General features: G+C 44.9%; 1 protein-coding gene across 3 annotated transcripts in view; it reads right to left on the bottom strand.

The window, feature by feature from the left end:
* Window positions 1–25,568, bottom strand: part of HERC3 (HECT and RLD domain containing E3 ubiquitin protein ligase 3) — a 604,132-nt gene that overhangs the window by 392,278 nt on the left and 186,286 nt on the right. For all 3 annotated transcript variants that reach the window (XM_078676105.1, XM_078676106.1, XM_078676108.1), the window contains exons 6-8: window positions 24,008–24,229; window positions 21,823–21,914; window positions 5,278–5,408 (exon numbers count right to left, since the gene is read on the bottom strand). In XM_078676105.1, the coding sequence (XP_078532231.1) occupies window positions 5,278–5,408; window positions 21,823–21,914; window positions 24,008–24,229 (445 nt within the window). The remainder of the gene's footprint in view (window positions 1–5,277; window positions 5,409–21,822; window positions 21,915–24,007; window positions 24,230–25,568) is intronic.

Here is a 25,568-nt window from a genome sequence, read left to right as displayed (position 1 = left end):
GTTACAACGGGGGCAAAAGCCTGCGCTACCTACCCTTCACTATCTGCAAAGAGAGAGATCTTCCTGTTCCTCTCTGTTTGTAGGCAGAGAAGATCTTTTCCGAGAACCAATTCCGAACGATCAATGTTCGGTCAAACAATCAATCAGTGGGGGATAAAAATAGGCACGACGGATTACAACGGGGGCAAAAGCCTGCGTTACCTATCCTTCACTATCTGCAAAGACTAAACAGAGTATGGCGGCCCTGTGCTTGTTTGCAAATAGAGAATGATCCAAAAAGAACCAATTCCAAAACAATAAATGCTTGGATAACAATCAAATGGAGAGGGAAGTAGGCGCGACGGGTTACAACGGGGGCAAAAGCCTGCGCTACCCACCCTTCACTATCTGCAAAGGGAGAATACTCCTATCCTTCCCCGTTTGTAGACAGAGAATCTCTCAGGACAAAACAATCAAAATGCGTAATACTAGTATTTTCCAATGACAATCAAACAATCAATTCGCAATTTGTCGTGTTTCCACGACCTTACCCGGACCGTATGGACGGTTTCTCGTCTTCCGTTTCCAGCGCCCGATCGTCCTCTATTCTCCGTAATTGCTGTGGCACTCCTGATGGTTCCCAGTCAGGACCGTAGATCACTCGAGAGAGGTCTGTTCGGAACCGGTGAAGTTCGGATGATCGGCTGCCAGACAAGGGTCTATCGGGCAGGAGCTCTTCCCGATCGTTGCAGTCGTTCACTCTGTCGTTGGGACCTCTCTCACTGGATCCACGTGTCGCTGATGGGCCCCACGTTTGGGACGCCAATTGATGAAAAAGGGTTCAGGCAGATCAGGTCGTTTACCCCTTTTCTAGGTTTGCCTGGCGTTAGCCGCTTCTCACCCAACTCACGATTACCCAAATAAAGAGGCAGGCGCTGGAGACTGGAAGGCAGGAAACAGGAGTTTATTTCCGACGGAACAGAACACGTCAAATCAGACAACAGGGTATCTTCTCGAGGTGCTCTGACAAGTTTCTCTACGGCTCCGTCTTATATACACAGGTTTATGATGTACAAACATTCCTTATTGCAATAAAGACACTTTGAAGTACAAAAAAGGGCATGATTGGGACCCCAGCTCCAGGCCCATTCCCATACTGATCGCTCTGATGTTGTTTTCCCCTCCCGAATGTGACATGTGATTGTAATCTGCAGCCGGACATTCCAACGGGGCACGAGGGCAGGAGGGGGTGGTCAGATCTAAGGTTGGGCGGGCGATAAGATCATGTTTCGCTATGCGGGGCCGGAGGGGTACATCCACGAGACCTAGTTTTATGATGTGGGACTGGGTCGAGAGGCCAGATGTAGCCGGGGGGGGGCCACCAGAAGAGAGGAAGGGTGTTCCTGGGAGGGATGCGGGGGTGTCGGTCAGATCGAGGGGTGTGAAGGCCTTGATTAATCACCGCTCCTCTGATGTGAGGCGAGGTCCTACTGAAGGAAGCAATAAACTGCATCTGTTGGGCTAGGTGATGGCCTGGGATCTGGCCGGGCAATCGGGCAGGGAGGAAGAGGTTACCAAAAGGACCTGTTCTATGGGTAGGATGAAAGAGCGAGGGGCATGGGTTCAGCACGGAGACGAGGTCGTGTTTAGCGGTGCGTTTATGGCCCGAACAGGAGAGACCGGGGGCTGTCGGGGCGCGGGGTGCTTGCGGGGCTGGAGAGAGAGAGAGAGAGAGAGAGAGAGAGAGAGAGAGAGAGAGAGAGATGATGGCTATCGGCAATGGGCAGGGAGGTCATGACACAAAGATGGCTACTATCTATGTTCGTGATGGAGCCTAAAAGGGAACAAGATGGCGGGGCCACTGTTTCGTGACTTTCTTTACCTTCACCAGTGGCGAGGGTGAACACAAATGAACGCCGCTTATGTACATATACATTTTGTCATTTTCCACAGGTTTGGGTACTTTAAAAAAAATAATAATCGGGAAACAAATCAAACCGTATTATTTTGGACTCTCCCATTTATCTTGTGTACAGTTTGATAACCGGAGGCAAAGTCAGTTACAATAATAACCTTTAGCTGGCATCCAGAAACTAGTGGTCAACCGCGGAAGCATGTTGTTCTTTAGGGAGGAAAGGTGTGCCTCGCACAGAGACCGAGGCACGTTACACACTGCAGCCAAATGGAGTCATCACTAAGTACTTCCAGTAACAGTACATTTCCGTTTCTGGGTGAGAAAGGCGTTCTCGGATTCCAGCTGCAGTCTTGTGACCTTCACAACCCTCTCCCCATAAAATGGAGGGGCTTATTTACAAGTCTGTTGCGCCGCCCGTACGCACGGGCGGCGCGAGGACCTTGTAAATAAGCCCCGGAATCTGTGCACTGTTCTACCACCCGGTTCAAAAGCATCTGCGGGAGTCTAGGCGCTGCTGTGACCCCCAGCTCATAACCTGCAGTGTCACAACATCTATCAGGCCCGGCACTGGACACTTTTGTAGAGTTGACCCAGGCAGCGCAATGGAAATATTTCTCTTGCGTTTATGCCGATAGTTGCATTATTTACCCATCTCGTCTGGCCTTGTTATGCGCCATGTGAAGATGAAAAGCCGTATCAGCCGAGTGCTTTGCTGGAATCGTAATCCAACTACAGTGCACAGAAGCCCTGTTAGCAGTGGCATCAGCCCGCTAAATTGCCCCTCCAGAATTGACCAGTCCTCCCTACTACACAGCTCAACACTTTTCTAGCGAATCCCTTCCCCCAAACACTGTTTCTGACCACAGCGGGCCCTCCCCACACCTGTGTGGAGGCAGCAGTGGGGTTTTGTTACAAGTGGTAGCTGAAAAGAACAAGCAAACAAATCCCCCCGGCCCTCACTTACCTACCTCCGGCCACAGAAACGCTGGAGCACGCACACCGCAAGTCGGCCTGGAGCGCGCCTCGGAAGAGACGCCGGAGGGCGGGAGCGTGACGCCGTGAGCGTGCACGTTGGCGTTCACAGACCTGAGTCGGCTCGTGCCCAGGTCTGTAGCGGCTCGTGCACAGCTCCGACTCCCTTGGGGCCTAGCAAGGCGGCTATAAGTCTCGTTGGCGGCAGCGCTTCGCGCTGCAACGCCAGCGAGACCTAAAAAGGGAGGATTGGGCTGCTATGAAGATTAGCTACAAGTGGAGCTGCTTACCAGGTGTCTATTTTGCATTTGTAAGGGCCTGTGCTCTTCTCACACTTATCTGAAATGATATTTTTGCAATGCTAGGTATAGCATCGGACATGAAAGTAGCTAGATGATTGCTTGTGGATGGAGAGAAGTACTGGTGAAAGACAGGGTATGTACAATGAGATATAGTCTTAATGCACAAACCAGCCCATCAACATGTAAAATAAGGCACTGAGTTAGGGAGAGGTCTTCAACAAGGGGTATTTTTATCTCTCTGTGGTAAGGACGTGGTCAGGAATGCAAAGATAGTGAGCACATTTACATTAATTTCACCCCACAAAATTGTCCACCTATTTTACTTTGGGTCTTCTCTATAGGATGCAGCTTAGTTCTATGGAGCAATGAGCAAAGGACTCGTGTTCGGGGGCACCCGTCACACTCATGGAATCGCACTGAGGAAAACAAAAAAGTCATGAGTAGATTGCTTAAATTAAACTTAGCCTTAGGACTCATCTACACCCTAGTGGCTAAGGTCAAACAGGCTGAAAGCGGCCTAGGGTTGTTTCTGCTCGCCTAGCCCAGTAGTTTGTGCTGGACTGTCCCTATTATTGCATGACTAAAGCTGGTTTCCATATGGCTGGTTCTTTTCTGTGGTGGTATAGTGGGCAGAAAACAATGTTCCCTATTATTTTTTTCTTTACCTAAGTTCAACGTCCTAAGTGTTACAGGTAAGCCCAGTCGTGGGCCCCATGCTCACTGTCATAGGACTCAATCTCCACTCTACTGAGGCCCAAATAGACTGAAACTGGTCTAAGGTTGCTTATGCTCTCGCTAAAGAAAGGCACTGACCTGGCAGTTCAGACTGCACTGTCCCTATTGGAGCAGGACCACGGCTGAAGTACAACTGGTTGCTCCTGGTCTGAGACGGCTAGGTCACATGCATGGGCACAGCTATTTTGTTTTAGGAAATCCTTGGGGTGGTCATAGAATTTGATTTGAGACATACAGCAGCAGGTCAGGTAGGGGTCGGAGATGCCGGGATAGGTCAACTGGGGAAAGAGGTCCATGGAGGAGACGCAGCTGCATCCAGGAGTGTTTCAGATAGTGCTCATTTAAGTCTTGAAAGTTTAAGGGTAAGAGACATCACCAGTGTGGCAGTTATCGACTCGAACACAGCAACAGTGTTTACAGCAAACTCCCAATGAAATAAGACTAGAGAGACATAACTAACCAAGCTGTCAGGTTATCTGAACCAAGGAAATCGGGGCACATCACTCTTGCCTTCAGAGAACATTAATGGCTTCTGGTGGTGTAAAGTTCAAGCTACTCTGCACTATCTAAATACTTACAGGCTTAATTTGCAAGAACTTGAAACAACTAAACTTGGGATTCAGCAAGGCAAACCAGCTTTCTCAGTTTAACCAATAGTATCAAAGAGGGAGATTAATATGAGTGCTAGGTGCCCAATTCTAGAATTCTTTGCACCCAGATCGATTTGGCAACCTCCCCCAAACAAGTTGAGATAAGTTTTCTTTTTTTTTTTAAATAAAATTGAGGCCTTCACACTGCACTATGAAATGATAGGAAATACACTCCCTTGAAAAAGGAGCGCTCTATAGCAGCGTGGTTTAAACTTCACAGAAACTCCAAACTGAGCATGTAACGAGATTTCCAATCCACCTTTTATATAGAAATGCAATCACTAGGAAGGCGTTTGGTCAACACAAGAACCACCTCACTATAGTAATCAGCACTGTGAAGTGGTTGTCTCTCACAAACCAGTGCTTTATGATCATGGTAGTGCCTAGAAGAGCAGGCAACTGAGGTAATAAATTGGAACACTGCTGAGGTCTACGTTTATTAGGTGATGTCTGCAACTGTTTATATAGAAGGTGTGAAACTGTAATTTGTATTATAATACATGCTCCGGCCTCTACAGGCAAATGCCTACTGAAAATATTTTGCACCCACCAACAGAAAAAAAAAGAATCCTTTTAAGTTTGAGCAGTTAAATAAATAAAGCGTCTTAAACCTAGCAAAACTGATGATCGCTGTGGCTATCACTTCTTAATGTTGCACAGAATTCTTAAAAGGTGACCTGGGAAATTCACAATTTGGTGAGATGCTAATAAACAGACCACTCACCTGCCACAAGCAATCTGGGAGACTTCGCTGCCCATGAGCTCCAAAACTCTCCGTGGGTTTATCTCCTTGTTCAATGAGTCGTGTCCAAGCTGCCCACGGTCACCGGCTCCACAGGTAAACACGCCACCAGTCTAGTAGGCAAGACAAGCAGAGTCACTGCACTGAAATAGAGGTTAGGTAAATGAGTGGGGTTAAGCTCTACCTGTGTATCAACAACTTAAAAATACAGTCCTGCATATCACGAGATTTGGAAACTTAAACTTGAAGGGGGAATACTACCTGAACCTTTAACAAATTAAAGTCCTATCAGTTGCTTTTTTTATTTACTGGTCCTTATGTATTATTCTATTCTCCATCTACATTATGTGGTAAATGCAAACATTTTCTAAGAGGATAAGTTTGCACAAGAATTCTTAAAAATGCCAATATTCAAGGCTTGTGTGTATTTGCTGATGATTTTTAACAATGAAGAAAACACAGGTTTTTTATTACAGTGAAAATTTGTTTTGTTGAGAATTAAGATATGATTTTTGGCAGTTTTTAAGACATTGTGTATGGCATGGGTTACAGCCATAACTCTAAATGTGATAGATATGGACATTGCAGTCTGTTGCAGTGAGAAAAACACATAGATGATATTGATACCAGCTGAGAAATTAATGTATCTTCCCAATTCAACTGCTTCAAATCTAAGTTGAAAATTCTTCCTCAATTAGCAAGTCAGCATGGAAGCCAGGTTTACTTTAACAACGTAATTTGTACCAAACGGACATGTGTGATCATATCATGAAATTTTGTTAATGGGAGGTCTGTAGACTTTGATAGTAGTGATGTGTAAATAATAAAATTACTAATACAAGTAACACTACTGCAATCACACTGCTAGAGTACATGCCTGCTGTAGGTGGTTCTATTACTGCAACACCTTATGTACTGCTAAGACCAATAGGATCTGTAGTGTCCGCAAAGTTCTTTGTGTTCACTCAGGATGGTTAATCTTCCTTTTATTTATTTTTCCTATTTGCTAGTACTCTTTGGGCAGCTAGAGAAAGTTCACCAGTTCTGCTTTTCTCTCTCTCTCTGTGGTCTTGCCTGCATCCTATGTTTCGCTTTCTCCGGTCTTTGTGGGACTTGAGTTTTTGCCCCACCGGCACTGATCATGCCAACCTTACTTTTTGAAGAAAGCAAACTGTTCTCACACACTAACTAAATTCAAATGGTGCTGCTCCTGTCACACTGTTGCTATATATCTAATGCGGGTAGTAATGCTACACCCAGATTTTCTGGACATGATGGTCAGTTGTACTGCAGCTGTTACCATGTTACTGCAGCACTAGAGTAAAATGTTCTCCAGACGTCTTGCTTCTGTACAGCTGATGTAAGCATCAATGTGGCCGCCATGGGTTCTGCAACATACTGCAGACTGTATAGTTACTGTCCCGCATTCTCACATTTAGTTAAAGGTAGTTTTAAGGCTTTCACGCTGCTTTGATACATTGTGCAGGCGGTACTGTTGAAATCATGCGTAAACTTGTGTAACTGGTAAACCTTGTGAAGCTAAAGTTGCTTATGTTATACTGTTTCTGTAGACCTGCAACTAGTCTGGATAGACAGTAGAAATGCTGTCACACGGTTTCTCTACGCCGCCAACAGGCAGTGACAAATCTGCCACTGCCTCTCCCAGTTGTGATGCCAGTGCAGACACACAGCTTCCGTGCAACTGCTACAGGTAGTAGTTTGCCCTTCACACTGCTCCTATATGCTGTGTGCAGACACCATTGAGGTTTTCCCATTGTTGCTGTACCTTGCAAACCTTCTGCAACTAGCACTGCTTCTGCAACACTGCTTATTGTACCTGGTGCATGCTGATATTGCAGTTGTCACACGGTTTCAGCGAACGCAGTACTGATGCTGTGAAATGTAAGCAGGAAGTAATGTTTGTCACACTTTCTCTATACTGTGCACCAAGAAAAGCCCCAGGCCAGAGCTGAAAAATAAGATGGTAATAAAGTTTATTTATTACCATTTTATTTTCCGGCACCCAACCCGTCCCGAAATGAGCATCAGGATGTGGCGGGCCATTGCTGCTGAGGGGCAGCAGGGAGTTGTGTGCTTAAGTTAAACATGTGCATGTCTCTTTGGCCTGTCGTCTTGCGACGACCGGCCAGACGTGCATTTAAAACCTCTCTAACCCATCTGTCTTGAGACAGCAAAAGCCTCCAGTACTCCTGTGAGCGCTGACAGAGGCCACTCCCACAAATCCTGGCACTGTTCTCATGATGAAAGCAGCGCCAGGATTGGCTTAGGAGTTTGGACCCTGCCTGCCTCGACGAGAGACCATCGAGGAGAACGTTGCGCTCGCAGGTAAATGCCTTTAATAATTATTTTTTTAATGTCTCACCAACCCCACTACCCTCAGGACATGTCAGCAACCACAGGAGGCTGTGACCGCTCTTGCAAGCTCAAGAAATGCTCAAATGGGAACAGCGAGGATATGATGGCTTGTTACAAGCCTCAGTAAAGAAGTCACAGTGAGCAAAGCTGTAGACCTGAAACAATCTGCAACATTTTACAGCCACATTCAGCATGAGAGCGCTGAACTGCTTCTCAGCAGTATTTAGAAGGAAAATGCTACTTACCAATATGTATCTGTTCTTGGCATGTAGAGCTGCAGAGTTGCACACTGTGCATAGATCGCCACCTAGTGTTGGGCCCGGATGTTTGCAGTTTGTTGTTGTCCTGAAAAGTTCTCTGGAAGTCACGAGATAGGTGACTCCTCCTTAGGACCACATTGCGCATGGGCATCGGCTCCAGCCCCAGATTGTTTTTCGCCATTAGGGAAATGGTGGAGCTTTGCAAGAAAATGAAGGATGCCCATGTAATTTGTATCTAATTAAGATAATACTGGAACAGACAAGGGTAGCCAGGGAGGTGGGTTGGCGTGTGCAACTCTGCAGCTCTACATGCCAAGAACAGATGCATACTGGTAAGTAGCATTTTCCGTTCGAGGCATATGAGCAGCACATTGCACACTGTGCATTGATTGTATAGCAGTACCCACTCTTAGCGGCGACCACCCCTATCTGTTGGAGTAGTTTGGAATAATGTTTTGAGAACAGCCTGGCCCACATTAGCTTGATGTTTTGTTTGCACATCTACACAATAGTGTTTTGTGAATGTGTGCGGTGTAGCCCATGTAGCTGCTCTGCAGATGTTATCTAGGGGAATGTTCCCTAAAAATGCCATTGAAGCCCCTATATTTCTGGTAGAGTGGGCTTTAGGAGGAACAGATAGCGTACGTTTAGCTTTGTGGTAGCAAATCTGTATGCATTTGACAATCCATCTAGCTATCCCAGATTTTGAAATGGGATTACCCTTGTGTGGTGGTGAGAAAGACACAAAAAGTTGTTTTGTCTTGCGAAAGGGTTGTGTCCTTTCTATGTAGTATAGTAACGCTCTTTCTGCTACTGACTGTGGTTGCGAGAAGAAAACGGGCAGTTCCACAGATTGATTGAGATGGAATGGAGAAATGACTTTAGGCAGGAATTTTGGATTAGTACGCAGAACGACCTTATTTTGATGCATTTGCAAAAAGGGTTCTTGAATGGTTAGTGCTTGTAGTTCACTAACTCTGCGCAGAGAAGTAATCGCTACTAGGAACGCAACTTTCCATGTTAAAAATTGTAATTCACATCTGTGTAGGGGTTCGAAGGGAGGCCCCATTAGCCGCGTGAGAACAACGTTTAAAATTCCATACAGGTGAAGGTGGTACTCTGGGAGGAATTATTCTTTTAAGGCCTTCCATTAAGGCTTTAATGGCAGGCACTCTGAACAGGGATAGATGTTGTCTGTTTTGCAGATATGCTGCTATTGCAGCAAGATGTAGTCTAATAGACGTATAGGCTAAGTTACATCTTTGAAGATGCAGTAAGTAACCTTTGCTGTGTTGAATAGTCACATCTAAGGGATTAATATTGTTGTTGTGACAATATATCGCAAATAGTTTCCACTTGGCCGCGTAACATGCCCTAGTGGGAGGACGTCTAGCTTCTTTAATGACGTTCATGCAGTCTGGAGGAAGGTTTAAATACCCAAATTCTAGGACTTCAGGAGACAGATCGCCAAGTGGAGCTGAGCTGGGTCTGGGTGTCTGATTTCTCCATGGTTCTGTGTTAAGAGGTGTGGAGACAGGTGTAATTTTTGGTGTGGTACTACAGAAAGTGGTAGCAGTTTGGTGTACCACGGTTGTCTTGCCCACGTTGGAGCAACTAGGATGAGGGTCAGAGAATGCTGCTGTAGTTTGCGTACTACCAGTGGCATGAGTGGTAGAGGTAGAAAAGCGTACGCAAATTTGTTTGACCAATTCATCCATATCGCATTGCCTTTGGACAGTGGGTGTGGATATCTGGCGGCAAAGCTTGGGCATTTTGCGTTTTCGTGGGAGGTCTATCTGAGGTTGTCCCCACATCTGAAAGAATGGCTGAAGAACTTGCATATGAAGTTTCCACTCGTGGGTCTGTTGTGTTTGATGACTTAACAGATCTGCTATAGTATTTTGTACTCCTGGGACATGTTGGGCTAAAAGGAATATGTTCTGAGGTATAGCCCACCTCCATATGTCCTGTGCTAGTTGAGATAGTTGCAGGGAGTGCGTGCCTCCTTGCTTATGTATGTAATACATTGCTGTCATGTTGTCTGTGCGGACTAACACAGCAGGGATGTGGAATTCCTATAGCCCGACGCCCAGGACATATTGTTTGGGGTCAATGGCAACAAGTTTTAATGTGCATTTTGTCCTTGGGACAAGCAGGCCCACCCCCTGAAGAGCAAACCCTTTTGCTGCCAGTTTGCAGTACCACATTAAGGATCAGGGAAGGGCCCTGCCTGCAGTTAAGTTAATATTTGTGTGCATATGTTAATGCTGTTCAAACTTGTATTTATGGTTCATTGATTGAGAGCCTTTATTATTAGGCTGAGCGGTCTCAGTAAATGTAAGTTCTGACTGCACTACTGACAGTGGTTCTAGTATAAAAATGTGCACACGGTTTCAAAGTTTAGCAATATGCATAGCCTCATAATGCTCCCAGAATGCTCTTGGATTAGATGTAAATATGGGCAGAAGCTTGAAAGCAAGGTTAATGTTTCTTTGCTTTCAATATAAAATGTTCCTAAAAAATAAAAGTAGAAAAAAACATTTTTTGCTAAACTACTGTAAAATTTCAGTTACCATGTCTTTTCAGCATCAATTTGTAAAATGTGTTGATGCATGCTAGTATTTCCCCAAAATATTCATATTAGAAAATCAGTGTAACCAGTTTCAATAAGATTTTGGGAAACATAAATAAACAAGCATTGGCAAAGCCAAAAGGTCTGAAATGGTAGTCAGCTTTTTAGTTTTGGCAATGCGTGACTTGTTTTGGCATGGTTTTTGTAAAACCTTATTTGATGTGAGAGCTGCTGGACCCTCACCAATATAACAAACATTGGCAAAAGCAAAAATTGTTCTTGGTCTCAAAAAAGCACACACTGCTACATTAGTTACTGGCACTGAACAAAACTACTTTGTGTGCCTATATGCTCCTTCTGGAAAAGCAGAATGCTGTCACTCACCGTGGAGCCAGCCGATACATAGAGAGAATTTCAATAAACACAAAATGTCATGGTTAACACCAGACCAAATTAGGGGCCCAATTTTTAAAGAAAGTCTCAAAAGTGCACCCTTGGTATATTTCCTTGCATTAAGGGCAGCTAAATGGCTTTCGTGAATTCACAAGAATTTTCCCACAGTATGGCAAGAAATAGTACTCCAAGAAAATATCTGTGAACTGCATTTTAGCATGAGCAAATATGCATGTGTAGATTTGCTCCTGCGAACACCTGAGTGTTTGCAAGTTTATTTTCCCTCCAACCACTTTTTTCCAAACTCTGGAAGAAGGTTTACATCTGCCATTGTCAGGAGTAAATTTCCAACAGGTCTCAGTATTGGAAAAGAATAGAGAAGAGTTGTTGAAAACCCTTAAAAAACATGCAAGTCAGTAGGTTTGCACAGACTCAAAAGGACATTCCAACCCTGGAACTATTGTTTACCACTACCTTCAGTCCCAGTATGTAGATGTGCGGAAACATATCAACATAAAGGGATTTCTAGTATTTAAACACTACTATGGTATGAGCCCTGGCATAATCAGAGAGGCTATATAAGAGCTCTTATATGTTGAGATTGCTGCCATAATTTGTCGCCACACATCATGGCACCAAAGGGACAAGTGGATTTTGTTACAGGACAAGTAGATATATGAAGCAACCTGCCCCATGGACAAGTAGATATTTTAATAAATTCCACACCCCTGCACAGCTTTGTTTGCTACTTGCTTCTGGAAAGCTTTTAGTGATAGGAATACTGCTAGTAACTCCAGATGATTGATGTGGAGTAATTTTTGTTGCGGTGTCCACCTGCCTTGCATGGTGTGTTGCAGCAGGTGAGCTCCCCAGCCGGAGAGCAATGCGTCCGCAGTTAAGATTATCTGGGGAACTGGCTCTAGGAACGGTCGTACCTTGGATAGGTTTTTGGTGTTCCACCACTGCAGAGAGCGATGAGTTCGACCGTCTACCAACACTAGGTCTGTTAAGTGACCTTGAGCCTGGTTCCATTGACGTGATAAGCACTCTTGTAGCGGACACATTTAAAGTCTTGCATGGGGTACTATGAAGATGCAAGAGGCCATCATTCCTATGAGTTGCATGAACACTCGTGCTGGAAGGGAGTGTTGTAGCTGAAACTTTGTTAAGAGATTTTGCATGCTGGCTATCCTTGCTGGAGTGGGATAAGCTAGCGCTGTTGAGGTGTTTATTGTGGCACCAAGGTACTGTTGTACTGTGGATGGCTGTAGATGAGAGTTGGTGTGGTTTATTGTGAACCCCAAGTTGTGGAGCAGCTGGATGGTGGCATGAGTGTGTTTTACGCACTGATTGTGTGAGCTGGCTTTTATGAGCCAGTCGTCAAGGTACGGGAAGACATGGATGTGCTGTCTTCGTAGATGCGCTGCCACCACTGCCAAGCAATTGGTGAACACCCTTGGTGCTGTTGTGATTCCGAATGGGAGTACTTTGAATTAGTAGTGCTGCCAGTCTATTACAAATCTGAGATACTTCCTGGGAGCTTTGTGAATGGGAATGTGGAAGTATGCGTCCTTGACATCTAGAGTAGCCAGGAAGTTGTCTTGTGACAAGAGAGGAAGGAGTGCGACCATGTGAAAATGGTCTGACTATATGTTTAGCGGTCTGAGATCTAAAATAGGCCTTAGAGAGCCGTCCTTCTTTGAGATTAGAAAGTAATAGAGTAAACCCCCTTGTTTTGCTGGTGCAGAGGAACTAGTTCTATTGCACTTTTTTCTAGCAGAGATACTACTTCTTGCTTTAACAGTGACAGATGTTCTTGTGACATTGGACGCTGTTTGGGTGGTATGTTTGGCGGGGTAGATGTTAATTCTAGACAGTAACCTGAGTGAATAATTTGTTGCACCCACCCGTCTGATGTGATGTTGATCCAGGCAGGCAGGAATTGTTGGAGCCTTCCGCCCACAGGAGTGGAATGTTGGGGGGGAAGGGGAGGAAAGTCATTGGGTAGGGGTGGAGGCAGAGCGGGAGGTGTTGCTTTTGCCTCTGCCTTTGTTGTTGTTACCCCTGTAACCCCCTCTTTGGTAGCCCTTAGTGAATGTGGATTGGCTAGGGGTTTTGTAGGAAGAGGAGGGACTTTCTGAGGAGTAGCCTCTTGTGTTGCCTCTGTACGATGAGCAACGAAAAGAACGTCTGGGAGCTTGCTGCTGCAAGGCTCCCATAGATTTTGCTGTGTCGGTGTATTTTTTCATTTTTTCTAAAGACACGTCAACATTTGGCCCAAATAAGTGTGTCTCATCAAATGGCTGATTAAGGATGGAGTTTTGCACCTCAGGTTTAAAACATGAAATACGTAGCCAGGCATGTCTACGTAGTAAGGTGCTGGTATTGATTGCCCTTGAGGCAGTATCTGCAGCGTCTAGGGCACAACGGATGAAAGTATTAGTGATATTTTTACCTTCCTGTATAAGTTCATTAGTCCTGTTTTTGTATTTGTCTGGTAGGTGCTGCATTAGGGACTCTAGTTCGTCATAATGTGCCCTGTCGTATCTTGCCAGCAACGCTTGGGTGTTGGCAATGAGCCAGATGTTAGCTGCTTGTGCCGCAGTTCTTTTGCCAGAGGCGTTAAGGAGTTTAGATTCTTTGTCTGGTGGTGAGGCTTCACCTTTTGTTTGGGAATTAGCACGTTTAGGTGCATTGGATACCACTAAAGAATCTAATTGTGCTGGGCCTTTAATATAAACTGGGTCTGCAGGGGCAGCTTTATATTTTTTCTCAATGCGGGGATTGAGGACCCTAGCTCTATCAGGGTCTTTAAAAACCTCTGTTGCGTGCTTGATGACGCCCTTAAGCATTGGTAAAATGGCAGTAGACCTTTGTGTGTTGTCAAAAGTGTCTAATAGGAAGTCTTCCTCCACTGCATCGGTGTGTAAGTCCACCCCATGATATTGTGCAGCCCTCTGGACTAGTAGGTTAAAACCTATGGTGTCCTCTGGTGGGGAAGGTCTGGAAGGGTAGACATCTTGTGGGACGTAAGGCACATCTGGGGTGTTGTAATCATCCCATGGATTAGGTGACTGAGGGGGGCTATTAGCCTGTGCTGGGTAATGTGCAAACCCACCTTCATAATCAGAATCTGTGTGTACATCATCGTCTGGATTAGGAGATGGTGTAGGTGAGTGCTGTGGTGGAGGTGGTGTAGGAGTAGGAACAGTATGGGGAGGTGGAGGAGAAGGGACCCTTAATGGAGAGGTTGCAATGTCTCTCTTCTTTGCAGGGGGAGGAGGTGCTGGCGTCTCAAGTAGTCTCTTCTTGGAGCTGAGAGTCAATTGTCCAGTTTTATGATCCTTTAAAAGAGTTTTTTTGTAGTGGATCCGGTGTAAAAAGCTCCTGTGAGCAGGTAGATCCTTTGGCGTCGAAATTTTCGGCTCCGTATGTTTTTTAGGCACCGAGTCGGTAGCTGGCTTAGGAGTGTGCCCTTTCAAAGTGTCTTTTACGGGAACCTGTTTTTTTGATTCCAAGAGTTTTTTCGGCTCCGATGCATGTGAATCTGGAGCTTTGGTTGATTTTTTACTCGGCTCCAAGTGCGGTTTCAGCATCGATGTACCGCTGCCAGTCTTCGGCGCTGTGTGCTTGGGTGTCGAAGCAACGGTCGACGTGGAAGAGGAAGATGGCTTTTTCTTCGGTGTCGGTACTGGGTGGTCACCGGAAATAGGCTGGCTCCAGCCCGAGCCGCCTGAAGGCTTTATGGCTTCTTTGCCGGGCCCAAAGGCGGGGCGTTGGAAGCAGTCTCTCGGTGTGCACCCGAGCCCGAAGGTGAGGGTGTGACCGAAGCCTTTTTTGATGGTGTCGAGGAAGGGGTGGGGTCGACGATCTTACTTACGACCCGTTGAGCTGGAGTGACTTCCTCGGTCTTCGGCATCTGAGGATCCGATACTCTCCTCGGCGTGCTGGTGTTCTGCCACGTCGACGCCCTCTTCAAAGATGTCGTCGGGAATCGAAGCTGACGAGCGAGCCATAGTTCTTCGAGCTCGTCATTCCCGAATGGTCTTCTGGGAGCGGAATGAGGCACACGCCGAACAGTCTTTGGCCTCGTGCTCCGGTGAAAGGCACATGTTGCACACCTCATGTAGGTCGGTGTGGGGAAACCTCGACCCACATTGAGGACACTTCTTGAATGGCGTCCTTTGCATGAGCCAGAAAGTGAGGCCTAGGTAGGCCCGAAGGCTTCGAAGTTGGTAGAGAATCGCGTCGTGGATCGAGATCGAAACAAAACCGTCGAACTGGGTGAGGATTGCGTGCCAAAGGAAATTCGGTTCCGAACCGGAGCGCAGGAAACACATCCGAGCCCGATGGCGGAAAAAAAACAATCTGGGGATGGAGCCGATGCTCATGCGCAATGTGGTCCTAAGGAGGAGTCACCTATCTTGTGACTTCCAAAGAACTTTTCAGGACAACAACAAACTGCAAACATCTGGGCCCAACACTAGGTGGCGATCTATGCACAGTGTGCAATCTGCAGCTCATATGCCTCGAACATAATGTTTTTAATATATGCTTGAAGATGTCCGCTGTCCAACAGATCTCACAGAAGCATTTTATTTATTTATTCGAGTTTTATATAGCGCTGGCTAGACCCGGAGGTATCGGAGCGCTTTACAGAAAGAAACAGTGTGTTACAAATTACAGAGATTTTACATTAATAACAGAATGAATACATATTCATTACAAGAGTTATTAGCGAAAAACGAGAGTCAGGATCAAACAGATCAGGGAGAATTGGGAGTCTAAAGGAAGGAGACAGCAGCGGAGTTGAAGACGAGACAAATGTCCTAAGACGGGCTGGGTAGGTGACGGCCAAAGCGGTGTGCCAGAGCCAGGCTCCCCATAAGCTGTCAGAGCAGCTCCACCGGGGATCGGCCATGCGGTTTGGACTCCGCCGGCTTAGTGTGAGGATCAGGAGGCAAACGAAAGACACAAGTCCATGTGCGGGTGAGTGGCGGGGGTGAGGGTGGGGGAGTATGAGATATGTAGCTGGGCTGCCCTCTTTCAATTAATCATGGTTTTATTTTTCAGTTAAGAGATAAAACATACTTTTCTCCCACTGGGTTGAAGTAATGTTTGTAGTGACATCTTGACAACTGAATTGAATAACCCCACCTTGCTAGGTTTTTTTAACTGCTTTGTGATAAATACCATGGACATTTCAGATATTTAACTACGGAGGGCGAGTCAGCCTGCAGGCGGTTTTACAACGTGCAGAACAAGTTTAGCAAGCACGAGTAGGTAGTTCACGCCAAGACCGTGCCTTTCCTGAAACAATGTATGAAGCAGTTTTCTAAACATGGAGTGGTTGTGCACGTTTTGCAGCATAGCTGTAATATTGTCCTCCAGTAACAAAAAAAGCTGCAGTGTTTTCCAGCTCTAAAGCTTTCTTTTTTGTTACCCCCACCCATGACCTCATCTTCGGATTCCCTCACTACCACCCACCAAAATGCCCCATATCTCTTCATAGCCCGTCTCTCGCATACGTTTCATTTGTTTTAAAGTGATGGCCAAGGCTGGCTTTACTAATCCACACAGCTATCAACATAAAATACAGATGTGTTCTTCGCAGCAGGAATATTAACTGTCTGTCCTACTTCATGGCGAGTCAAAACTGTCACTAGATAAAACTCTGATCTATCTCTCTCTCTCTCAGGGTCATTGATCACAAGTTATCTTGACATTGTTATTGCTGCCCTAAAGCTGGACTGCAAGGAATTCTGCAGCAGATGCTTTTAAATCTTATTTAGTTAGTTATTGCTAAACACAGTACACCTTCCCTGAGGTTAGTGCCCCCTCTGCCTCCCATGTCAGTGCCCAGTGCAGCGGCACCGGTCGCACCGCCCTAAAGCCGGCCTAAGAACATCAGAGAGGAGTAGAGTGTTGTAAGGTGGACTGGCAGAGAGTATCAAGGAGTGGTGCAGAGGGTGTTGTGTAAAGTGGAGTAGAGTGTTGCAGATGGATTGGCGTGGAGTGAAGTGGCATAGAGTGTCAGAGCGGAGTGGCAGTTGAGTGGATTAGAGTTGAATGGAGTAGTGTGTTGTAGAGTGTTGTAGTGGAGTAAAGTGGAATAGAGGGAGATGCGTAGAGCATCATTGAGTGGAGTAGTAGAGCATCATAGAGTGGAGTAGTGTCGTAGAGTGGAGCGGAGTTTAATAAAGTAGAGTGTCATAGGGTAGAGTGGAGTGGCTTAGAGTGAAGTGGTGTAAATTACAGTGGTGCAGAGTAGACTGGAATAGAGTGCAGTGGCATAGAGAGAAATGGTTTTGAGTAAAGTGATGTAGAATGCAGTCATACAGTGCAGTGGTGCAGAGTTGAGTGGTGCAGAGTAGATCGCAGTGCTGTAGAGTAGAGTAGATTGTTTAAGACTAGAGTGAAGTGGCAGAGTGAAGTGGTTCTGGGTAGGGCAGAGTGAAGTGGTTCTGGGTAGGGCAGAGTGAAGTGGTTCTGGGTAGGGCAGAGTGAAGTGGTTCTCGGTAGGGTAGAGTGGAGTGGCTCTGGGTAGAGTGGAGTGGTTCAGAGTGGAGTGATTCAGGGTAGAGTGGTTCAGGGTAGTGTGGAGTGTTGTAGGGTAGCGTGTAGAGGAGTAGAGTGGCGTAGAGTACAGCGGTGTAGAGGGAAATGGTGTGGAGTGCAGTGGTGCAGAATAGAGTTGCATGGGGTGATGCAGAGTAGTGGCGTAGAGTGCATTGGGGTAGAGTGCTGTTGAGTGGTGTAGAGTGCATTGGCGTAGTGTGGTGCAGAGTAGAACAGAGTGAACAGAGGGGCGTGACGTATATCGCAATGGTGTAGAGTTCAGTGGTGCAGAATAGAGTTGCGCAGGGGGGTGGAGTGGTGCAGAGAAGCGTGGTGCAGCATAGCCTGCAGTGTAGGGTGCATTAGCGTTGAGTGGCGTGGCATAGAGTGGAGTAGAGTGCAGTAGCAGAGCACAGTGGCGTACAGTACATTCTTTCAGAATAGGGTGAAGTGGCGTAGATTGGCATAAGAGTGCAGTGGCATAGAGTGCAGAGTAGAGTGGCATAAAGTGGAGTGGTGAAGAGTAGAGTCGATTGGCCTAGACTGGAGTGGTATAGAGTGCAGTGGAGAAGTCTGCAGTGATGCATAGAAGAGTGGGGCAGAGTGCACTGGAATACAGCAGAATGGTGCAGAATAGGGAGGAGTAGAGTGTAGTGTCACAGTGCAGTGGTGCACAGTCGATTAGAGTGGCGTAGTGTGCATGGCAAAGAGTGGCGTAGAGTGGCGTAGAGCAGTGCAGAGAAGAGTGTTGTGGCATAAAGTGCAGGTGCACAGTATAGAGTGGCATAGAGTTCAGTGGCAGAGAGTGCAGTGGTGTAGTGTTGTACAGTGAAATGTTGTAGAGTGCAAAGATGGAGAGCAGAGTGGCGTCGAGTGCAGTGGCGTACGGTAGAGTGTTGCAGAGTATAGTAGAGTGCAGTGGGGCAGAACGTACTGGTTTTGAGTAAAGTGGTGTAGATTGCATTGGCAAACAGTGCAGAGGTGTAGAAAAGAGTGGCATGGAGCGGAATGGCACAGGGTAGATTGAAGTTGTGTATAGTGAAGTGGAGCAAAGTGGTATAGAGTGGCGTAGAGTGTGGTTGCATAGACTAGACTGTCTCAGAGCGGAGTGCGGTGGTATAGAGTGCAGTGGTGCAGAGTAGATTAGAGTGGATTGGCATAGAGTGCAGTGATGCAGAGTAGAGTGGCGTAGAGTCTCTGGCGTACAATGAGCTGCTGTAGCGTGCAGTAGAGTGGCATAGAGTAGAATGGTGCAGAGTAGAGTGCAGCAGGATAGAGTGCAGTGGTGCAGAAAAGAGTGGTGGCGAGTCCAGTGGTGGAGAGTGCAGTGTTGAAGAGTAGAGTGGCGTAGAGTGGAGCGGTGCAGTGATGTGGCAGATAGTTCAGTGCTGCAGAGTAGACTGTCGTAGAATGTGCAGTGGTGTATAGCAGAGTGGCGTAAAGTGCATTTATGTGGAGTGCAGTGGCGTAGAGCGGTGCAAGGTAGAGTGGCGTGGAGTGGTGCAGAGAGAGTGGGGTAGAGTGGTGCAGAGCGTGAAGTAGCAGAGAGTACAATGGCAGAGGGTGCAGTGTGGCAGAGTAGACTACAGTGGTGTAGAGTGCATTGTTTGAGTATAGTGTTGTAGACTGCATTTTTCTTTAGTATTTTTTAGTAAAGTCGCATACTGTGCAGGGATGCACAGTAGAGTGCAATGGTTTGGAGTAGAGTGCAGTGATGCACAGTAGAGTGCAATGGTTCTTAGTAGAATGGAGTAGCACCATGTGGCATGGCGCCAAGTAGATTGCTTCGGAGTTGAGTGGTGCAGGGTAGCGTACAGTAGTATAGAGTACAGTACAGTACAGTACAGTGGTGCAGAGTGCAATGGCAAATAGTGCAGTGGTGCACAGTAGAGTAGTGTCGGGGTAGGGTGTATTGTGCAGAGTAGTGTAGAGTGAAGTGGTGCATAGTAGAGTGCAGTGATGTAGTGTGGAGTGGGGTAGTGTGTAGTGGTGCAAAGTAGAATGGAGCGGGGTAGCATCTTCATTTGAAATTACCATTACATTTGCACAGACATACATTTAAGTGATAAAAGTATACAGCGCACAAACGAAATTATGTGGAAATGCCATATGTATTGATTTGTTTTGATCGTATTAGAATATTTGTTTCCACCACACTTCAGAATTACCAAAAATATGCTTCATTTGTGGTTTTCGAATTCTGATATTTTCTGAAATATCTGCGTAGATCATCTACAGACATTTACATTTTGTTGCATGCTAGAAAAAAAAATCATACAGGCTTCCGCAAGCACACTTCCAGTTGCCAGCATGGTTGTCACATAAATCGTCTTACTTTGAAGTCAGAGAAAGAAATGCAAACACCAAGCTCGCTGGAAGACAGAGCCTGACATCCGTCTTTGAACGCACAGCAAATGTGACAACATAAGAACAAGATTTAGGGGCCTGCTTATAGAACCCAGGACTGGTGGAAGAATTCAGTAAATAGGGTTTGGGCAATGGGAGGAAAGAACTCAAACTGGACAACCTAGAACAAATAGAGCCAGCAAATAGAAAGCAATCAAATGTGAGTTACAAAACACAAAGTCAATGATAAGCAATGGATGGAATGCATTCCCAGAGAAGCTTTCCGTATGTCTCCAAGATATCGTTAGTAAGGCTTCAACCTAAAGAGGGACATGTAAGGCCTACAAGGAAGAGCTCAAAAGAATAAGACCACCCCCTCACGTAGCGAAGGAGAAAAGGCCCACCTGTCGGTGGTCTGAATAAACAAAACAAATGTGCTTAGGCTCATTGGTCATCATAATGGGTCTGGGATTGAAGGCCTAAAACTGAGTCACTGGCTTCTATGCACTAGGTTGGTGAAGTAGCAGAAAGGTCTTTGTATTTCTACTATGAGCAATCAATGGTTTAATGAGTTAGATAACTACAAGGGCCCTTTCTTGCATGTGTATGCTCCCCACAGCATTTCCTTTATGTTGATCCTGAAGCACAGTCTCCTGTAAGGACACCACTACTATCTTACATGAGGGTTTGCTTTATAACTTGGGGTATTTTATACCCTTTGCAGAATTTAACCAGGAATACAGTATACCCTCTGGCCAATTCTTAATGCATGCAGCATTGAAAAGAGCAATCAGGCCTCTGTGGAGCCCAACTCATGATGAAACTGAAACATATTGCACCATACAGTTAAAGCTTAACGTGAGACTAAAGTAGTCATATGGTCTCCAATTTTTCTAAATCTCTTGGACACACACACAAAACAAATGCCTGAATGCTCTAAAGGGTTGTGGGGAGAAAGATGAGGGAGCAGATCATACACAGCCACTCTCAAATAGGCGTTTGTACAGCTTTTACACACGTCCGAATTGTTACAATTCAACTATTTCCACTGCACTTACCTTTTCACAGCGAAATTATACAGAACATTTCCCACTACTGTCACTGATGCATGCTGTAAGTGCTCAAGCCCTGACGCAACATTCTTTCACATGGTATAGTTAGGCCCAATCACTGGCGTTTTCTGGAGTAAAATAACAGACTTGATTTCGAGCTGAGATCCAAGGTCTGTCTTCTAGGAATTGGGTCTAGGTCCACTATGGACAAGATGAGATGTAGACTCATTGATTGGTCTCATTAGAAAACATTATCGCACTTGGACGAAAGTCTCCTTATGCACCGGGAATTACCAAGTGCAGGTCTGAACTATATAAATGAGCAGAGTTGGAAGTCTCTAAACCATCTACTGTGTTTACATCTGAAGAAACGAGTTGAAGTTACTGACTGTTCTGCTCAAAATTAATCCAAAATCAGATGATAAACCACTATGATCAAGCCCAATGATCTGATACCTCACTGAGTTGTCTAGGATATAGGACTGCTGTCTGAAACATTTACTCGTCTAACTTAATTATGTGATATATTTTAGGATCTGATGCACATTTTTCAGTCTTTAGGTTAAGATGATACTCTACTGTAGCATAAGGCTCTCTCACCTGTTAGTCTCTTCTCTCACTCATTGATAAATTGTTTATGCTGTACCATGACACTATTTTGCACAACTTGTGGTTTGGACTGCTAATGGTGCTTTTTTTTTTTTATTAAATGGTACTGGCCACGTTTAAAATTAAAACAAATAAGAACGAAGCATGTGCCTAAAAAGACCTTTAATGCCAATGTTTTCAAACTTCTTAAGCAGATGAGAATCCAAAAGACTACGCAGAATCTGTACTACTTCCCTATTTGGGAGTTTTTTTTAAATATAATGTTCTTGCATAACACAAAGCTGCAAAAGACGTACCATAAATCATAAAGAGAAAATAAACTTTAACAACAGGACTAAGAACACTGCTCCCTTTGCCTTACCTTTGTCAAGATGGCTGTATGTTCTTGCCCACAGCTGATGTAAACAACCTTCTGGGTGCGCAAAGGTTTGACATGGCAAGGAGACGCTCGGTCTACAAAAAGAAAAAAGAAAAATCACAAATGTGGGCAAAAGATGGCAAACGTAGCCAGAAACTACTATAATGAAGAAGGCTCCTAAATTCCCATTTGTAAAATTTAATTAACTGTAAGCCTATGTTTGGATTTAGAGTACTTTTTCAGAATAAATATGAATATTTGCAGCACTCTTTCCTCCCTCATCAAACTCGTACCACCGTTCTCTGCCATCTAGCCATTCCAGGCTCCGTCCCACAATGGCCCACGTTTTCCCATATAAGCACTTACGCTATACTCTGGTGGGCAGTATGTCGTGTATATGTTCAACTAAGTGTTGACTGCACTCGCAGCCCAGCAGGGACTTGCGCTCTGCTGTTGAGCAACACAAAACCACACTGAGCACCGCTCATGGACTAACAGATTCAAATCCACAAGGAGAACAAAGAGAGTAGTCTAGCGGTCACAGCCTGCAAGGACATTCGTCCATTCACCAACACGCCTTTACATTCCTGATGGCTTCACACCATGGAGGTATGGTGTTAGCCCACTCACTTTACTGATGGCTGCATGTCAATCTGAAATGTTATCCGAACTCCCCAGCATTGACAACAGCTGCACATTTGTGGACATACAAAAATTCCTAACACTGACCCAATTTCAACGCTGGTTGGCACACACCGCAGAAATATAGTTGGCGTATGTGGCAAGAATAGTGGCTGAACTCCTAGAAGAACAATTATGAGCCCTCGCTGCCATTACTAAAAGCTATGGGCTAGATGTATCAAAGGATTTACCTTTACTGACCAGCCCTAGAGAAGGAGTCTAAGGGCCTGCGGAGAGGACCACTCTGTCACAAACGTGCCGGATATCCCCTCTCCCATATTACAATCACATTCTATCCTCGGGGATCGTAATATGGCGGACGGGATAGCAGTCATATTTGTGATGGAGCATTCCCTCTGCTGAATTCTAAAACAGTCCATAAGTTTTTGTACCCAGAGGTAGAATATGTTTGTTTTTTGTAAGCCATTTTGAGGCAAGGATCTCTCCAATGGATGTACTTATGCAGGGTGATAAACTCGTTCAAAAGAAGAGAGTTTCCCAGAAAACCAGAAAGGACTGGGTATTAATAAACAAAACAAAGGGGGGTTCCTTTCTGTGTTGTTCAATTGACTGTTTAACAATTTTAAATACTTAGCAGGTAATCATAAAACTTTTGACAAGACATGTAAAGAAAATATAATCCAAAGGCTCTGTAAATTCCTCTTTATACTCATATTTATTAGTAGGAAAACATTTGATTAAAATTGTACAATACACAGTTGGGCACAATCTCTAGTTAATATTTTGAACTTGTGCATTTCATAACATAATGAAACAATTGGTTTTCATGTACATGTGTTGTACACATTTTATAAAAAACATCAAAATTATTACATTTGTATCAATATCATACTTTTTATGAAAGAAATAAATAAAAATCACATGAAGTCCTTATGTCGACGCGTTTCGGTGCTTGAAATTTAAGTTGTGGAAACACCTTCCTCAGGACTGAACTTTACATTAAAAACAAGATGTCTTCTTTTTCACTATTGAGGATGTGGTCATATATTTTTCAGCCTTCACGTATGGTTCAATGTTGATAATTTTCTAGCGTACATATACCGTCCAACATTTAAAATCCTAATGTTGCTTTAGTACGTTTCAGGCTTGATTCCACATGAGACTTCAGCTTCTCAGACTCTCTCTTTATATTAAGTCTTAGAAATGTAGGGATGTGGGGGTCGTTACTTTGTTCCCTCTACTCCGGCCTTGCTCTGCTCAATAGTGCAGTCACATGGACCTTATTGCTTATGTGTGCAGCGATCTCGGGTCGTCTCGTGCATCTGCGTGTAAACTCGTGCCTTACGCTAGGGTGAATGTGGGCATGCACAGCCTGCAACACAGCACTTCCTTTTACAGAGTCTTCAGTTCAGTTTAGGTTGTCACTTGATACTACTAAATCAAACAACAGCAAGCACAGAAAATAAGCAGCCATGAACCTCTTGATCATTCTCAGGTCGCAGTCATCCCACACTCAAAGCATGACTACCTCTGTCGACCTACATACCTTCTTCGTCGTTTAATCCCAGCTGTCCAGCATCATTCTTTCCCCATCCAAAGACAGCCCCCGAAAGAGACAAGGCAAAGCTGTGAAAGCCTCCAGCAGTGACCTGGGCCAGCGGGATCCCCTCCAGAGACTTCACACGTTGAGGGCTAGTCTGAGATTCGAATCCTTCGCCCAGACCAAGCTGGCCATGGCTGTTCTGTCCCCAGGTGAAAAGCTGTCCATCTGAAAGAAGGAAGAGGTACTCTAAACTCAAAGCAACATAGCATGCAACACTTTACAGTAATGAAACAGGGTTCAGACCACCAACAAGTTAAAATTCCAACTATTCAAAAAAGACAAAATTTAGTCATTCCTGTAACTCAAAAATATCTAGATATCAAACATTCCTGTCAAGGGAGAGAAGCATGAAACGGAACCCATCAGGGCGAACAGTCATGGCCTAATTATCTACCCCTATTCTTCATTACTCATACTTTATGCATTCCTTTTCACAGTACTTTCTCGCGAGTTGAGGTCTCATCTCGGAGAGAGGCATACATTGAACTTACCCAAGGATTGTGTTTCCTTGTAAAAATAAGGATACATTTTTGAAGCCTTGCTTCTTTAGTATTTAAGTATTTTTTTATTTTTATATAGCACGTTTCGACCAACAATAGGCGCTTGTGTGCTTTTGAACAAACATCTATATACAATTATTACCACCGTGAAATTACAATAAAGAAATAGAGTGTGAAAAGAAGGAAGCAAATCAGAATACACAAGAAGACACAAAGGGGCAGAGAGAAAGGAAGCACCAGAGACAGCCGATAGCAGAGGTGAAAATAGTGCTACTACGAAGTGGGAATGGAAATGCTAGGTAGGGTGGGTGGAAGAGTAGAGGAACAAATATGCAGGAGTGAGTGGGTGTAGATATTGGAATAGAAGCTCCAAAGAAAAGGAGCAGCAACAGTAAGACTAAAGAGGCAGCCAGGTTTTAACAAGATTTCTTAGTTTGAAGACTAAATACTTGAAGAGCAGGAGCCAAATGGGCAAGCGGTTACGTGCTGGATCACAGAGGCAAGTAAGCGGTGGAACTGCCAGATAAAAATCTGGTGGTTTTAATTTGTTTAGGGAATTAAGAGTAGTTCTTTTCAATTTTAACAGATGTGCTATATGTGAAATCATGAATAGTACGGACGCTCTTCCCTCCTTTATCACAATTCTCACTCTTATGAAATCCTGACAAGCAGAAACTGTAGCTGTAACAAAATGGATTTGAAATCTTGGAAACGAGAAAAAGATTCTCAAAAAAGATGTCTCATTTTACCTTTGTTTTAGAGAGAGATGGGGGCAGTAAAAACGTGTTTGTGAGAAAAGCTTCGGCATTGATGTGCAACATTAATGTTAAACAAGTATATAGTTTAGCATTTAAGAAGCTTACATGAAACGAGAAAAAGATTTTGACTAAAAGTAAAAAACACATACAAATAGTTAATTGTATCATTACCACCTCAAACATCCCCCTCGTCACATTCCTGACCGAAGATGTGAATACGAAAACTGGGAAAGCCCAGATGGCGGT

This window comes from Lissotriton helveticus, chromosome 2_1 (assembly GCF_964261635.1).
Source record: "Lissotriton helveticus chromosome 2_1, aLisHel1.1, whole genome shotgun sequence".
Classification (NCBI taxonomy): Eukaryota; Metazoa; Chordata; class Amphibia; order Caudata; family Salamandridae; genus Lissotriton; species Lissotriton helveticus.
This window is presented reverse-complemented; position numbering and strand designations above follow the sequence as displayed.